Consider the following 18,273-nt stretch of genomic DNA (forward strand, 5'->3'; position numbering starts at 1 on the left):
CTGAATAATTTTAAAGCTAAGATTTCTGGATATCTGCCGACGATATTGAGGGATAAAAAGCCCAAAATCTGATACCCATAAGTCATAATCTAGTTTGAAGTGTTACAAGGGCCTCGGGAGGGGGATTTATGGTTTTCTTTCTGTTCCAAAATGGCTTTTCATTTTTGGTTTGTTCTTTGCATTATTTCAAAGAACAGTAACATGTAACTTATTAAAGATGGGGGACACAAGAAACTGCAGATGCTGGAGCAAAGCACAAAGTGCTGGAGGAACACAGCAGGTCTGGCAGCATCGGTGAAGGTACAGGACAGGCGATGCATCAGGTCTGAAGAAGGGTCCTGGCCCAAATCGTCCTCCATCCATTCCTTCCTGAGAAGCTGCCTGACACGCTGTGTTTGTGTTTAACTTACTAGGATAGTTTTGAGCCATTTTATGAATTTGCCTCATTGATGATGAGATTAATATTGAATGCAGGAATGCAATTACGGCAGGCGGTAACTAATGCACTGATGCCTAGCAGGATCTGTTACACTTACACAAATTAACAATTTGCTGACCTGCTTTAATCTAATTTGACCCCGTGTGATTTAATTCCGAGGTCTGCAATGACTTGAAATGGCGCTTTTATCAAACCAGACTGCACTTCAAAGCAGCAGAATGTTCTACAGTAAACTACCGCTAAAATCTGACCAGTCACAAAAATAGAATGAGCACAATTTCTCCACCTTCAGCTACGATTGCCTCTCCAAGGAATGGGATAAAACATATTATTAAACACAGATTGTAGTAACATTATTAATCTGCATTAAACTCTGCCATCTTTGTCAGAATCCTTCTTCAGACTGAAGGGTTCCGACCTGAAATGTTACCTGTTCCTTTTCTCCAGAGATGCTGCCTGACCCGCTGAGTTACTCCAGCATTTTGTGTCTATCTTCAGTATAAACCAGCATCTGCAGTTCCTTCCTCCATCATCTTTAATGTGATTTGTTAAATTAGCCTTCTTCATTGGCTTTTAGATAGGCACTTTGGAATTGCATTACAGGAAACATGATAGCAGTTTTGTAGTGCTGATTCTTTAGAACAATTAACAATAAGGCTTTACTGATATTAAAGTAAATCTGAGAGCAATCTCTGTTAAATATGCCTGAGCAGTTACATAAATCACTGTTCTACTCTGTTGTACTTAGAGCACCATATTCATAAGACATTGGAGCAGAATGAGGCCATTCGGCCCATCAAGTCTACTCCACCATTTGATCATAGCTGATCCATTTTTCCCTCTCAACCTCATTCCCGTGCCTTCTCCTCGTAACCTTTCACGCCCTTACTAATCAAGACCAGCTGAATTACTCCAACATTTTGTGTCCATCAAAGTAGATTACCCTATATCAATGATAGATTTGACTGTGGCAATGCTGTTAACTGACAAGGGGACTTAGTCTCTTACTACAGACATTAACTGCACCTTGTATGGTAGAAATGTTCCTTGACCTCTTAAACCATTATCATAAAGTTTTACTGCATGGAAACAGGTCCTTCAGGCTCAGCCCAACCTGCTAACGCCGACCAAGATATGCCATCTACACCAGTCCCATCCTGCCCGCATTTGGCCCATATTCCTCTAAACCTTTCCTATCCAAAGATGGGCTGGTTAGTAGGTCAATTGGTAGGTATGTTACAAAACTTTGGCGCGTTTGAGGGGTGGGGGGGGTGGTTAAAACAGGGTTTTATCCCGACCTGGTCCTGAATTATATTTGTTGTAGTGCAAGATGTTGCTAAAGAATCGTTCCTACGGCCGTTCTGTGTGTTTTAAAAAAAAATTCACCAGACAAGTTAATCGCTGGAATGATTTTAAAATCAGCTTCTGAAGCCGTCAATGCCGAAAACGGGGACGGATTTTATGGAGGACCAGGTAAAAGAAAGTAGTTTATTTTTATGTATAAAAGTGTTTCTTAAGATGTATTTAATTCACATTTTAAGTTGCGAAACGGTGATTTTTCCCCCCGAAGAACCGGCAGTGTATTTGCTGCAGATATGGGGGACCAAATTCACCGCATCCTGAACGTTCCAAATGGTCCCGTTCCGGAAAATCCCACTCGCAAGCTGATTTAAATGGCCATTAATTTACAGGTATTAAACATTAAATTCCTTCCATTTGGCCTATAAACCCATGACAATGAGATTTAAAAAATTAGTTATATTCTGAATTATTGTGTGAATGTTATTTGGACACTTAGGCTATTTAAAAATGTTAATCTATTCTTAAGAAATGGATAGATGTTTAGATCTAGTAATTGAATTTTGTAATTAGCTACAATTAGGTAACTAACTAATTATATGCTTTAATTTCAAGTCATCTAAGTAAGATTGTTTCATATTTGTTTCAGAATGCTTCAATCTATAATAACTGATAATTTCTTTCAGTTCTCTTAAATTTTAAGAAAGTTATCGGCTTTTAAATGTTCTCGATCACAGCTTTTGTGTTAAGTCAATGAAAAAGCAATAGGGAACAAGATGCCAATTTCCGAGTATGAAAATGGCCATAACTGTTTTAATACTGAAGATATGAAAGTGAATATAGTGTCAAATTAAACTTCTTTTTATGCTTTATCTGATGGGATAAATTAAAGACTTGATTTTTTAAATCTCAAAATTTTGTAACATTGCTACTATTGGCAATAGTAAATGAGTACATAATGTTCTCAATGAATTATTGCGGGGAGCTTCTTTTGCATTAGTTATCAACCCCCAATTCTGACATCTTTATGTAGAAAAAGGTCTTTGTGGAAACAGCTGATGATGGGTGGGGTCTAAAGCAATGTCCTGTGGCTCAGCAAATTGGCTTCCAACAACGACAACCATCTTCTTTTGTCTGAACTCTCCACTGGCTGGAGTTGAGGTTAAATCGAGTTTATTGTTATTTCTAAAAGTATGGTTTAGAGATATAGTGCGGAAACAGGCCATTCGGCCCATCGGGTCCGCACCGACCAGCGATCCCCATACACTAACATGATCCTACACACGCACTATGGACAATTTTCAATTTCTATCGAAGCCAATTAACCTACACACCTAATCATCGTTGGTGTGTGGGAGGAAACCGGAGCATCGGGAGAAAACATGCGTGGTCACAGGGAGAAGGTACACAGCACCCGCAGTCAGGATCAAACCCAGGTCTCTAAAGCTGTGACGCAGGTACCAGGAAAATCTTGCTTGCAGCTGCATCAGAATACAAGGATCTTCCTTTAGGAAGAAGATGAGGAGGAATTTCCTTAGTCAGAGGGTGGTAAATCTCTGGAATTCATTGCCACAGAAGGCCATAGAGGCCAGGTTAACGGATATTTTTTAAGGCAGAGATAGACAGATTCGTGATTGGTATGGGTGTCAGGGGTTATGGGGAAAAGAATGGGGTTGAGAGGGAGAGATAGATCAGCCATGATTGGAAGGTGGAGTAGACTTGATGGTCTTAATGGCCTAATTCTGCTCCTATTACTTATCGCAGACTCAGACGAGCACACAAAAACATAAAATTACACATTAATTCTACAAGGTAGAAAAAAATACAAGAAATTAGTGCAAAACACAATCATTAAAAAAACCCCAAGGTTGGTAGTGTTCAGTTGTTGAGGTTGTGGGAGTTAGTTCAAGAACCTGAGAACTGTAGGAAAGGAGCTGTACTTGAACCTGGTGCAACTTCAGGCTTCTGTACTCTTTGCCGGACAGTAGTAAGAAGAGGGCATGGCCTGGATGGTGGGGATCCTTGATGATATAGATGCCACATTCTTAAGGCAATGACACAAGAGTCAAGAGTGTTTTATTGTCATGTCCCAAACAGAACATTGAAATTGTCACTTGCAGCAGCACAACAGAATACGTAAACATGGTACTCTATAAGCAATAAACTTGAAAAAAAAATCTGTGTGTGTGTACGTGTTTATACGCACACAAAAACATAAAACAAACAAAAATAGTACAAAAAGACAAAATCAATGCCCCAAGTCTGTATAGTTCAGAAATTATTTGGAGATTGTAGTGTTTAACAGCCTTATGAAATGTACAGAGTTTGTACATTCTCCCATGTGACCGCGTGGCGCTCCAGTTTCCTCCCACATTCCAAAAAACGTACAGGTTTGTAGGTCAGTTTGGCTTCAGTAAAACTTGTAAATAGTTCCTATTGTGTAGGATAGTGTACGGGGATCGCTGGGCAGCATGGACTCGGTGGGCCAAAGCGCCTGTTTCCGCACTGTATCTTTAAAACTGAAAACAGGCGAGCTTTTGTTCCAAATTGAAGGCCGACCTTTGGATACAGAGTCTAGAATTTATGTTCCACCTTTAAATAAATATGAAAATAACAGCAAAACACTACTCCCGAAAAATAGTAATTCAATTTCAGGCGCAGATGCTTTTTTTTTTTCACAGTAATCTATTTCAAAATTGTATTAGTATTGTCAATAATGAAAGTGCAATGAATTTATAATAGTAAATATGCAGTGAGCTACCTTGAGACGGAGAATTAGCTGTTAAAAGAACTTGTTTTCAAGGATGTCGGTAAATTTCTTTTTCAGCTGAGTTCTGAATTGCTTAAACCACTCGATGACAATTCTCCGCCTCTGATTCTTTTCTTGGAGACTCATTGCCTTCTCTTTTTCTAAAATGGCAGGCAACTCTCCCCAATCTGTCACAAATATAAAAGGTGCGCCCATGGACTTCAGGAGCCGTAGCGGAGCGTTCTGGAATACTGAAGAGTTGCCGCACTGCCCCGGTGTCATGACATCTTCAATGACTGGCACAGAGCCACAAGCACAGGCTTCATAAATTCTGTAACACTCGGTGTTTATTCCCACTGGGCACAAGGTGAGGTCACTTTGCAGCAAAGCATCCTGATACTTCTTTAAACTGTCATTTGTTTCCTGCGGTAGCCATCTGCACAAAGAACGAAAACAAAGTTCAGCCAAATACCCTGCTCTCTCGTGTCAAATGCTGTCTGTGACTGTATGCTTGAAGAGAGGTGACCACAAAACGTATGCAGTACCAACATTCTTAAGAATCAGGTTAAGCTTGGAGCAGGCACAACACAATATAGTATTAAAAGAGGACTTGTTTAGTTTATTGCACGTGTGCCGAGTTACAGCAAAAAGTTTTTGTTGTTGTGTGCCATCCAGTCAGCAGAAAGACTACACATGATTACAATCAAGTTGTCCATAGTACACACATACAGGATGAAGGGAATAACATTTAATGCAAGATAAAGTTCAATAAAGTCCGATTACAGATAGTCCGAGGGTCTCCAATGAGGTAGATGAGGTCAGGACCGCTCACTAGTTGGTGATAGGATGGTTTTGTTGCCCGGTAACAGCTGGGAAGAAAAAGTCTCAACATTCCTTATTCCCCATTTTCACCATCTGCAGTCTTTTGCTTTGATAAAACCCCATTCCCCATCGAGTTGTTGATTTAAGATATGTAGATGCAAACTGTTTATTTTCAAAGTGTCTAATCTTTTACTGGTATCCATATGTACACAAACTAACCCTATCCTGTTCCTGCTGCAATTTGATGTTGAGACTTACAAAAATGTCCATCTGCTTCCTGAATAAAGATGAATGTGAACTTTTTATCTTATCCCTTTGCACCCAAATTTGAGATGCCTAGTATAATGTTATTGTTTATTTGTGTGCTTCATTTTCAGAGTTTGATGGTGACTGTAAAACAGGCAGAGCCCTCTGTGACCACTTTGAATTGCTCTGATCACAGGCTATAGAAGCGTGAGATTGGAGATGTGTCATCTGTAAAGAGACAAGGAAACTATCCTAAAGAAATTTGGCACCACAGCTCCTTGCAGTCCTATTGCCATTAGAAACTACAACAAATTTACAGATTCATGACAGGGAATAGATTGGTGTAGATGCATAGAGTCCTTTACCCAGAGTATGGGAATCAAGAACTAAAGGACATATGTTTAAGGTAAGAGGGGAAAGATTTAAAAGGAACATGAAGGGCATATTTTTCACACAGGTGGGTATATGGAACGAGCTGCCAGAGGAGGCAGTTGCGACAACATTTAGAAGACATTTGGACAGGTACATGGATAGGAAAGGTTTAAAGGGATATGGGCCATACGTGGGCAGGTGGGACTGGTGCAGATGGGCCATCTTGGTCATCATGGGCAGGTTCGGTCGAAGGGCCTGATTCCATGCTATATGACTAAGTAATTTTCAGCCCATTATCCATCCATATTACGCACTCCAACAGCTTGTTCTCTCTCTGACATATACAAAATAAGTTGGCCTTTAACAGCTTTGGTCTTGTATTCTACATTTCCAGAACCCTCCCCACCCAGGCCCTGCTATCTTCTTGCTATCACCGTCAAGCAAGCGATACAAATGTCCCACATCTTCAGATTCAGGAACTATCAGTTGCAACAATCTGCACCACCTTAATCCTACCTCAGCACAGAGGAGATCGGATCACCTTTCTGGAGGAGGAATTGGTGAACGCTGCCCGGCCCAACCCGAGTATTGACCTCTCCACCACTGAAGGGATATACAGGAAGCACTGCCTCAAAAATGCACCTTGTGCCATCAAAGACCCACATCACCCTGGCCATGCTCTCATCTTGCTGCAACCACTGGGAAGGTGCAAGAGCCTGAGAATCATGACCTAGAGCCATAAAGGGCCCTTCGGCTCAACATGCCCACGCCGACCAACATGGCCCATCTACACTAGGCCCATATCCTTCTAAACCTATCCTATCCATCTACATGTCCAAAGGTCTTTTAATAGTACCCGCCTCAACTATCTCCTCTGGCAGCTTTTTACATATACTTACCACCCTTTGTTAAAAATAGTTCCTATTAAATCTTCCCTTCCCCCCCCACCCCCCACGCACACACATATCTTAAACCTACGTCCTCTGGTTCTTAATTCCCCTACACCTTTACCCTGGGTAGGGGAATTGAGAACCAGCGGACATAGGTTTAAGATATGTATTTATCATATCTATTCCTCTCATGATCTTATACACCTCTATAAAATCACCTCTCATCCTCCTGCACTCCAAGGAATAAAGTCCAGGCCTGCTCAACCTCTCCCTGGAGCTCAGGCCCTTGAGTCCAGGCAATATCCTCGTAAATCTTTTTTGTACCCTTTCCAGCTTAACAACATCTACCCTATAATTAGATGACCAAAACTGAACAAAATGCTATAAATATGGCCTGATAAATGTCTTGTACAACTATAACATAACCTCTTAACATACAGTCAGTACTCTGGTGAAGGCAAATGTAGCAAAAGGCTTATTGACGACACAATCAAGCTGTGAAGCAACTTTTAAGGAACTATGATTGTTTCCCCTTGCTACAGATACCTTGCGAGAGCTTCTTCATCTACTGAGGTATCCTTTCATCGACCTAAATCTCGACTGGGTCGTCCTGCCATTTTCTCTTAGTCTCTTTGTGCGGAGCTGGTAAAACTGTGGCCTCATTGCACCAGAGACCCGGGTTTGATCTTGATCGCGGGTGCTGTCTGTGCTGAGTTTTCACATTCTCAATGCGACCATATGGATTTCCGCTGGGTGCTCCTGCTTCCTCCCACATCCCAAAGGCGTTTATAGGTTGCCTGACCTCTGTATATTGTCTCGAGCGTGCAGGGAGTGGATGGGAAAGTGGGATAACGTTAAAAAAAGTGCGAACGGGTGATCAATGGTTGCCGTAGATTTGGTGGGCTGTTTCCATGATGTATCTCTAAACTAAACTGTGCAGTGAAATGAGCCTTGATTCGCCAGGAAATCTTCTGGGAACAGAGAAATCTGCCGTAAGTAAAACACTTAGTTTTCCTTTATCACGCAGCAGGTGTGCCCGCTCAAACATCCCGCGGCAATGTGCCCTCTAGTTAGAGCCACATTAAGAAATCATGGTACTGACTTAGCTTCAATCAGCTGTTGCTGATGTCAGCCTCAGCAGCACGGTGTCGTCTTTGGGTGGTGTGACCTTTGCAACGAGGAGAGGAAGCGCTGCTGGAAGTGGAAGGAGTATGTCGGCTATGAATCATCTCACCATTGAGTAGAAATGAAAGACAAGCAAGAAAAAAAACACAGCAGCAGATGGCTTGGGAATACCAGGAAAAGAGTGTGACTGAGCCGTGGGACATCTAGCAAAACATGCTATTTGAGGAGGCAGGAAATAATCGGAAAGGTAACAAGAGTTTATTTTTACCGTTCATATCTCCTCCATTTAAAGTTAGCTTACATGGGTAGTGGCGGTGCTCTGCAAAGAACATAGAACAGTACAGCGCAGGAACAGGCCATTCGGCCCACAATGTCCGTGCTGTACATATCGACAAGTTGAACTAATCTCTGCCTACATTTGATCCATATCCATCCATTCCCTCCATATCCACGTGCCTAACCAAAAGCCTCTTAATCGCCACTATTGTATCTGCCTCCAACACCCCCCCTGGCATTGTGCTGTCTATGCAAAAATCTCTGTGTGAAGGTCAAAGGTGTTGTCAGTTTCTAAGATCATCTGAGTTGATGCAATAAAATTGGAGTCTGAAGAAGGGTCCCAATCCAAAACGTCACAATCCATGTTCTCCAGAGATACTGCCTGACCTACTGAATTACTCCAGCACTTTGTCTAAGCCAGCATCTGCAATTCCTTATTTCTACATAATAAAACTGGCCACTAGAACTAGAAGCAAACTAGAATTACGTCCAGCTGTTAAACAGAAACAAGTGACTTAGCTACATTTTAGGAACTGTGAACTGGCCCATTCGATGCCCACTGTCATTCTATCCCCTATTCAACACTTGACCTCGTTTGCTAAACCAGCATCAATGCTACAATCGTGCTCATCACAGTTGTCTGCTGTGTCTCGGCGGCAGACAACTGTTATCAGAGAGTGCCCTCAGGAACCCTGAGAGAGCAGCACAAAACGGCAGGGTGATACACTTGGGGTAGTACTGTCGGACGTGTTATGGTTCAGAAGAGACACCTAAATGATGCCCCATCTTTTTCCCTTTTTGGGATGTAAGGATGGATCCTGTAGCAGGGGAAATCGCCACGATTTTCTGACCAACATTCAACCCTGTTGCAGCATCATTAAAACAGAATGGTTCATGATTACCTTACAGCTGGTGAAACCTGCTGAGTGCAAGTGACTGCACAGCTCCCCAATTACAACTACACTTCAAGGGTGTAAGCTGTGAAGTGATGTGGGATATTCTGAGATTGTCAAAGGGGCTGCATTAATCTAAACTTGTATCCCTTCCATTCAGCCTGGGTATCTTCAATGTAGCGCTAAAGTGAAGGCTAAGATTTGAAGCTGCCAACTTTCAGGCATGGGGTAATAAGTAGTGCAGAGAAGATTCACAATGATGTTGCCAGGACCTGAACTAAAGTGAGAGGTTGGACAAGTTAGGACTTTATTTCTTGGAACGCAAGAGGATGAGGGGTAATCTTATAGAGGTGCACAGGATCATGAGGGAATAGATAGGGTAAATGCACCGTCTTTTACCTACGGTAAGGGAATCATGAACCAGAGGACATTTGTTTAAGATGAGAGAGAGAAAAGGGATAATATAAACATGAAAGGCAACTTTTATTTACACAGAGGGTGATGGGTATATGGAACAAGCTGCCAGATGAGGTAGTTGAAGCAGGTACTATAACAACATTTAAAATACATTTGGACAGGTACATGGATAGGAAAGGTTTCGAGGGATTTGGGCTAAATGTGGGCAGGCGGGACTAGTGTTGCCTCCTTCCAGAAATCCTGATGGCACGCAACCATATTTTGTACAAGCGACTGAAAAGAGTTATTAAAAGGTTAACAGTTCTTTAGATGCCGACGCAAAGAATAAAATGCACAAAGAAAGACCTACTGTTCTCTAACCGAGATAAGACACATGGCACCAAGTTTCTCCTGTTTCAGTACGTCCAGCAAGGTTTCTCTGGAGGAGCCTTTGTAGACTGTTCCGAGGAAGTTGCACAAGTATGGCCTTGAGGAGTGCAACATTAGATTGTTGAGATCCATAATGGGGAAGTTCCTGTAGCTGAAATATGAATTATAGTGTCATTATTGGATTTCTCTTGAAACATAAAGATATTTTTTTCCCCTGGAAAATGCTTTGATGCACAGAGATTACTTATTTTTAAAGGTCGAGCGATAACATTTATTAAACCTATTTAATTAGCTACCTTGCTGCCAGCACCGTGCAACTCAGTCTTTAAAGGTCGAATTCCAGCCTCAATTAAAAGTCAAGCAATCTCGCGTGGAGTATTTTTAATCCATTTTAATAACCTAGAAATTAGATACTAACGGAGCTCTCTCTCCCTCGGCAGGCAGCTACGGAAAGAGGTACCGTATGAGAGGAACACTGGAAGTCAGAGGCATGTGCTACCCAGAGGTCTCTCAAGTGCTGCTTTGTGCTAGTTGTTTAAATCCCTCAGGAACAAGTGTGTATGCAGATGGGAATCTTTGAAATGTATAGTGCACTCTTACAATTTTACTTAAGCTTTGAGCTGAGCATGAGAACTATAGTCAGGTTTTAACATCTCCCATTGTGGATGTCACAGCACCGAGACCCAGCTTTGTTCCTGAACTCGGGTGCTATGTGTGCAGAATTTGCTTGTTCTCTCTGTGACCGCATGGGTTTTCTCCAGTGCTCCGGTTTCCTCCCATATCCCAAAGACGTGCAGGTTTGTAGGGTAATTGGCTTCTGTAAATTGCCCCTAGTGGGTAGGGATAAGAAAGTGGCATAACATAGAACTAGCGTGAACAGGTGATTGATGACTGGCGTGGCCTTGAGTGGACAAGTGGACAGCCGATGAGCCTGTTTCCATGCTGTATCTCTAAGCTAAACTAAATTATGTCTGGCTGTTGGGTGAAACTGAGTAGCGAGGCCATCGGATCCTCTTTGAAAAATAAACAGGCAAACACAGCACCCATCAGCTCACAACCACAATCTTGTTGGCCCTTTGTGGAGAGCACACATCCCATCTTTTGCAACAGTGTTGGACTCTATTATTAACAACGTTAGACTTGAATCCCACAAAATGGCGCCAGATTTGTGGTGACCCCTGGGTGCTGTCTCAGTGTAATCTACAATTCTTGCACTCTTGTACCTAAATATGATTGTACCTATGTATAGAAGTATTTATTTTTACTGAACTGCATGCAAAAGGGGAATTGCACTGTACCAGGTACATGTGACAATAAAGAACAGTGGAACTCATAAGAAAACAATGTCAGGTTTCACATGTATAGTGATGGCAGTTAATTCCACTCCCCCCCCACTTTACTGCCTCTAAATTGTCGTGTTTTCTGTCTGGCATCTGGCCCTGAATGACCAAGCATTTCTTGTAACTTAATATTCAGTACACCAGATTCTTTGGTAACCGCTAAACTCTGTTCCTTAGCAACGGGCTGCATCTCATTCCCCATTAACTATCTGAGGATTGCTTTGATTGCAATATGTCTTCACATTTGAAGACATAAGCTTCCCCCTCTTAAGCTTTCCCATTTCCAGCTCCGAAGCATTGCCCAACTTCTTTGTTGCCTCATCTCAACTGCCCAATCCTACCCTTGACCCTCTGTTAATCTGGCCTTTCCAATACTCTCCTGGCTCTCCTCCCAACTAGCCATCTATCAAATGTAAACCTGAGGTCATTTAAAATGTTGCTGTCTATATCCCAACTTGGTCTAAGCCTTGTTGAACAGCGATCATAGAGAACATAGAACAGTACAACACAGGAACAGACTCTTCGGCCGTGTCAATGTCAAACATGATGCCGGGTTAAACTAATCGTCTCTGCCTGCATGTGATTCACGTCCCTCCATTCCCTGTATATCCACACACCTGTCTAACAGCGTCGTAAACACCACTATCATTTCTGCCTCCATCCCCAGCCCTGCCAGTGTATTCCATGCACCCGTCAAACTTACCCAGCTATCCTTTTAATATACTTTAAACTGCTTTGATCTGTCGTTTTCATGCCGTACTTTCTCTTTGTACCCGCTCATATCTCCAGATTCCCTCTCCCATGACTCTCAGTCTGAAGGGTCTCGACCCGAAAAGTTACTCATTCCTTCTCTCCAGAGATGCTGGCTATCCCGCTGAGTTACTCCAATATTTTGTTTCTAAATTCTGTGCTTATATTTCAAACATTGGTTGCCATTGGTGCCCAGTCCATTAGTGTCTCACTTTTTAAATTTCTTCTTATTCTGAAATCTCTCTATATCTTTGGAATCTCTCGGCTACCTGTGCTTTCCTAATTCTGCATCCCGCGCACACCCAGCTTTAATTGTTCCAGCATTGCCGCTTTCAGATGCCGTTTCTGGTGCCATTTTGTGTGATTCAAGTCCAACGTTATTAACAATATAGAGTTTTAACTTTGCCATAACTTGCCTCAAGCTCTTTATCCCCCCCCCTCCCCCCCAAAGAAGGGTCGCGAGCCGAAACATCACCCATCCTTTTTCGCCAGATATTCTGCCTGACCCACTGAGTTACTCCAGCACTTTGTGTTTATCTTGCAATCTAACCAGTGCTTTGCAACATAACATCCCAATTCTGATATGCTGTTCACAAAATAGACCTCAGGGTGGGTGTTGCACAATGTAGATAAGATAAAGCTGATAAGATTGGGAAGAGAGGGATGTGAAACAGTTACACCAGAGCCACCCAGCTAGCACAAAAGTGATACATGACTTACGTTGCCACTCCCAGTGGCCACTGGAAAACATCCACCTCATCTACCCAGGGGCTGTCGTACACCAGAAATAATAAATCGATAAACCCTCCGTGCTTTCTAAGGTAGGGCTGGATCCAGCCATTCTCACACCCCTCGCTGCCGAGCAGGACCACAGCCATGTGCTTGAGTTTGTGCATCTGGTGCAGCGTCTGTACGTAGTGCAGCCACTGGGTGGCAAACTTGACCTTCCCCTCCTCCCTGCCGTTCAGCACTAGCACAAGATTCTCTGTGTCTGGTGAGATACGTCCAGGAACCACAGCAGGTCCAGTGTAGAAACTGAAAGCAGGAAGGCAGGAAAATAGGGGCATGAAGCAGCATATCACAATCCAAATATGATCATTTGCACTTAACATTTAGCATTTACATGCTCTGTTATTAAGCTGATCAGAACATTGCTTTATCAGTCATAGCTGAGGCAGGTATTCGTTTAGTTTATAGATACAGCATGGAAACAGGCCCTTCGACCCTCAGAGTCCACGCTGACCACACGTTCGCTCTAGTTCCACGTTATCAAACTTTCGCATCCACTCCCTACTAGCAGGCAATTTTACAGAGGGCCAATTAACCCACAAACCTGCACGTTTTGGGGATGTGGGAGGAAACTAGAGCACCACGCCGTCATAGGGAGAACGTGTAAATGTCACATTAGCCAGCAGGATCAAACCCCGATCTCTGGTGCTGAGAAACAGCGGCTCTACCAGCTGTGCCACTGTGTCGTCCCCATGACAACATTTAAACCACAATAGGACTGGTACAAAGATAGAAAAGGTTTAGGGGGATATATGGGCCAAACGCAGGCAGGTGGGACTAGCATAGATGAGGCATTTGGTCGGCACTGACACGTTGAGCCGAGGGTCTGTTTCCATGCTGTATCAATCTATGAATCATTAAATAGTGAGAGAACATTTTTGGAATATCTGCCCACTCAATATCACTCCCCAGTCCTTTCCCCTTAAACCTACTATTTGTTTTACTTGTCAAGTGAACAACTCATGTTTAATCTGCTTCTACCGCCCACAATGAATTGCAAACTGTAAACACTTGCTGGTATTAAATAAAAAATCTTTCTTTCTGTTTTATCAATGCCAATTATCTTAAATCTGTGTCTGTTGGATCCTGATCTAAGGATATTGCTTTATTTACTCTATCAAATTTTTCATAATATTGCACCCTCATCTTAAAACCATCTGTGTTCCAAGAACAATCACATCAATTCAGACAAGGAATGATTGAAATTGGCATAATAACTCCATTATCCACATAGGTTTAAATACAAATATGTGCATCAACCTCTCTCAAGGATGTATCATGTGACATACCATCCCATGATTCAAATTTATTTTGTACAATGGTTATCATTCACAGAATGTTTAAAATACTTTTAAGTAAGAGATATCAAGAAAATTAAAGTAGAACGTGAAGTATAAGGAGACGGTATAATCAAATAAATGAAGATAGATATAAAAAGCTGTAGTAATTTCTTCAGAAGGGCCTCGACCTAAAATATCACCTACACCTTATCTCCAGAGATGCCGCCTGACCTGCTGAGCTACTCCAGCTTTTTGTATCTATCTATCTTTGTAACCAGCAATTCCTTCCTCCACATCAAATAAATGACTCAAATAAGGAAGGAACTCTCACACTGAACTTTCATACAAGAAATCAGTTTTTATATTATCCAGTCTTTCCTGTCTTTAATACTAAGCTAACAGCTCCACCCCTCCTGTGCTTATGAAAGGAATTACATGTACCAATGGCTAGGAACGATTTTCCTGACATATGTTTTGTTTAACACATGCTCACAAATGACAAATAAAAGGTATTGTATTGTATTGTATTGTACTTGGGTAGCTTGCAACCCAACGGTATAAACATTACATTCTCCAATTTTAGGTAACCTCTAACTAATCCACCCCCCTCCTCCCGCCACTGAACCCAATCTACACTCTCACCCATTTCTCCCCTCCATCCCTTGCTGCTTTCCACCCTCTGGTTTCACAATCCACAACTCTTCAAACCTGTCTTACACCTTCTGTTCTTATCTCTAGCCTTTATTCTACATATATGCCTATCACCCCCCCCACCCATGTCAACCTACTACCAGTCACTCTTCACTATCAATCACAATAATACTTTATTAGCCAAGTATATTTTGCAACATATGAGGAATTTCATTCGCCAAGTTGGTCAAACAAATAAAAAGCAACGGAACACACAAAATACATTTAAACATAAGCCTCCACCCCAGTGACTCCTCCACATTCCTCACTGTGATGGTAAGCGAAATAAAAGTTCAATCTCTTCCCTTCTCCCTTTGTCCAGCTTTTTTCTCCCCCCCCCCCGCCCATCTACAATCAGTCTGAAGAAGCGTCACCTATCCATGTTCTTCAGAGATGCTGCCTGATCCACTGAGTTACTCCAGCATTTTGTGTCCTTTTGGTGCCTACCGTTGTTCCCCCTCCTTCCTCAATGCATTTCATCAAAAGCTGAAAGCACTGGTTTTGCTTCACTCTTTGATAATGAACAAATGCGTTGGTGTAAAATTACCATGGGGTCTAATGTTGGGATCACAGATTTGGCATTAAATGTGATTACTACAGACGCAGACGTACGCAGACACACACACAGACTCTGGCTGCAGCAGGAAGTTGGGCCCTGTTTCAGAAAAACAGATGTCATTCACGTAAACGCAACCTTTACCTAAAATATAAATTACCAGCCTTTAGCTCCCCTTCTCTCCACTGAGCCATCACATCACTCGGCGTAAGTGGGCCACCAAGAATATGCTGCCAGAGGTAAAGCCCTATTTCAAAGAGGAAGGTTTTAAATCCACAGAAAAAAATCATTATGCACAACATCAATCTAGGAAATCTAAATAATAAAACACAAAGGACTTTATGATCATGGGACGTAGGAGCAGAATTAGGCCATTCAGCCCATTCATGCCTGACCTATATTTCCCTCTTAACCTTGTTCTCCTGCCTTCTATCTGCAACTGACACTCTTCCTAATCAAGATCCCATCAGTTTGATGAAGGGTCTCAACCCGCAACATTATCTATTCCTTTTTTCCAGAGATGCAGGCCTGACCCACTGAGTTACTCCAGCATTTTGTTTCTATCTATTGGCCATAAACCAGCATCTGCAGTTCCTTCTTACACAAGAACCTATCAATCTCTGCTTTAAAAAATACTCAATGTCCTGCCCTCCACATCCGTCTGTGGCAATGCATTCCATTAGATTTTCTTTTCAGGAACAAATTAAAATGTGACAGTACATCTGCCTGCACTAACAAATATTGAAGGAACAGTATACACAGAGAGTATTTCTGAAGAGGATTTACCAATTGCTGCTTTGCCCCAGATTTGCACCACCTTTCTCCTGGGTGGGTTTTGTAAAATTTGCTTCTGAAATCCCTGCAGTTGAGCTCTGTGCTGTAAATCATTCTCCATTTTCTCATCCTCTTCCCATGGATTCCACTCATTGTCTTGTTGCAGGTGTTGCGATTCCCCTTGCTGTCCCTCATTCTGCAGGGGAAGTGCACTGCCTGTCAAATCCAAATACAGTTTAAACAAAAGTCAGCAATTCGTCTTCACAAAGCGACAGGCTGAATCTACTAGAAACACGGACCTGCAGATGCTGGTTTACCAAAAAAAGACACAAAGTGCTGGAGTAACTCCGCGAGAAGGCAGTATGCTTGTAGAATATGTACGGGTGACATTTCAGGTCAAGACCAACTCTATCGAATTAATGGTTTGAAGAAGAGTCCCGAACTGAAACATCACCCATGCATGATCTCCAGAGATTCTGACTGACCTACTGAGTTATTCCAGCACTTGTGTCCTCCTGCAGAGTACTGTCCGTGAGCTCTCGATCCATGTTATTCCTTCTGCCTCGTGTTCAGAATATGTAGTAGTACTAAGGTCTGACTTTACCAAATCCAAGTATTCACATGGAGGTAGAGATTACTTTATCCTGGCATCATATTCGGCACATACATTGTGGGCTGAAGGGCCTGCTGTTGTTCCATAAAGAAAGGCACATAGTGCTGGAGTACCTCAGCAGGTAAGGTAGCATCTTCAGAGAAAATTCAGCGGGTTGGGCACAATTTTATGGGCGACTATTTGCATACCTTGGGTATGCAAGCAAAAAAATTCACTGTGACTTGTGACATGTGACAATAAATAATTCAATTCGATACCAGTCCAAATCTCTTTGAAATGTTAGCATGGTACCTGCCTCAACTACCTCCTCCGGCAGCTCATTCCACATACCCACCACCCTTCGTGTAAAAAGGTTGCCAGGTTCCTATTAAGTCGGTGTGTGAGAACTGCGGGGGGGGGGGGGGGGGGGGGGGGAAGAACAAAAGGAGGAGCCAGCGTGCTTTGTAACTTTGTCAGCGCCGTAGGTGGCCGCTATCTGTTTATTTTGGGTATGCAACAAAGAATTTCACTGTGCCTTGTCACATGTGACAATAAAGTATTTCATTCCATTAGTCTTTCCCCCCTCACTTCAAACCTATGTCCTCTGGTTCTCGATTTCCCATATCCCATTCTCGACATCAGAACTGACATGGACCTACATTGCATTGGATATGACATCTTCTCCAGTGGCACAGTGGTGAATTCTTCATGGAGCCAAACAGGCCAACACAAGCCACTGCATACTTCCCAGCTTTCAGCCTGGATACCCACGTGCTAAGCCAGTCGCCATTCCAAATAGAGGGATGACTTTTGTAATACAAATTGTGGTGGGTATGTGGAACGAGCTGGCGGAGGAGGTATTTGAGGTGAGTACTATGTATGACACATCGTGGAAACAGGCCCTTTGACCCAAGTCCTCCATGCATGAGAGGAAATCAGCTGTCAGGTGAAAGGTCAGCAGCATTGAGAGCAGTGCTAGCTTGTTTCGATTGATTTTAGTGAGTGTTTTTTGACAAATCCCCAGTGTATCTAATATAGTCTCAAACCTTCAGTGATAATCCTCTCTTTGACAGCCAGTAAACGTGAGGCAGACCTCGACAACAAGAGTTGTGGATGCAGCCTAGTACATCACAACAAGCAGCCTCTCTCCTCCCCGACTCCATCCCTGGGAGAGGGTCCCGGGTGGGTGGGGGGGTCTGGGATCCCGGGTGAATGGGTCCTGGGGGAGGAGAGGGGGTGGTGGGTGTGAGAGGGTCCGCGTTGGGGCGGGGGGGGAGGGGGGTTCCCGGGTGTGATGAGGGTGAAGGGTCCTGGCGGGGCCCACCGCCACCGCCGCTCCTTACCCCTCCTGCGCTCCCGCGCTGCAGCCCCTGACTCCCTGCTCCCTTGGAAAAATACGACATAAGCGGCATAAAGGGAGAACAGGCAGTAGATGAGGACCAGGCCGCCGGCCGCCCGCTTCCAGCGAAGTCTCATGGCGCCGCCATCGCCGGGGACCCGCGGCCCGTCCGCACCCGCACCGCCCCCAGCCGGCCGGAGTCTGTACCCGCACCCGCACCGCCCCCTGCCGGCCGGAGTCCGCACCCGCACCCGCACCCGCAACCG

General features: G+C 43.3%; 1 protein-coding gene across 5 annotated transcripts; it reads right to left on the bottom strand.

Annotated features, from left to right (window-relative positions):
• Nucleotides 1-3,797: 3,797 nt before the first annotated feature.
• Nucleotides 3,798-18,180, bottom strand: rxylt1 (ribitol xylosyltransferase 1). 5 transcript variants are annotated; one of them, XM_033038093.1, is made up of 6 exons: nt 18,012-18,180; nt 16,089-16,292; nt 15,447-15,549; nt 12,708-13,022; nt 9,878-10,048; nt 3,798-4,923 (listed from the first exon to the last, which is right to left on the bottom strand). In XM_033038093.1, the coding sequence occupies exons 1-6, from the start codon at nt 18,142-18,144 to the stop codon at nt 4,521-4,523; spliced, it is 1,329 nt and encodes a 442-aa protein (XP_032893984.1). In that variant the 5' UTR covers nt 18,145-18,180; the 3' UTR covers nt 3,798-4,520. The 5 variants fall into 5 exon arrangements, with proteins under 5 accessions (XP_032893984.1, XP_032893985.1, XP_032893987.1 ...); XM_033038094.1 differs by lacking the exon at nt 18,012-18,180 and adding an exon at nt 17,715-17,839; XM_033038097.1 differs by having other exon boundaries at nt 4,609-4,923; nt 9,889-10,048.
• Between the last annotated feature and the right edge of the window lie 93 nt (nt 18,181-18,273).

Source organism: Amblyraja radiata, chromosome 19 (genome assembly GCF_010909765.2).
Source record: "Amblyraja radiata isolate CabotCenter1 chromosome 19, sAmbRad1.1.pri, whole genome shotgun sequence".
Lineage (NCBI taxonomy): Eukaryota > Metazoa > Chordata > Chondrichthyes > Rajiformes > Rajidae > Amblyraja > Amblyraja radiata.

Coding starts and splice junctions, on each gene's coding strand:
- rxylt1 (XM_033038093.1), bottom strand. CDS start 18,144: ATGAGACTTCGCTGGAAGCGGGCGGCCGGCGGCCTGGTCCTCATCTAC. Junction 10,049..12,707: donor TGGCCACTGGGAGTGGCAAC/GTAAGTCATGTA, acceptor TTCATATTTCAG/CTACAGGAACTTCCCCATTA. Junction 4,924..9,877: donor CTTATCTCGGTTAGAGAACA/GTAGGTCTTTCT, acceptor TTCTTTGTGCAG/ATGGCTACCGCAGGAAACAA.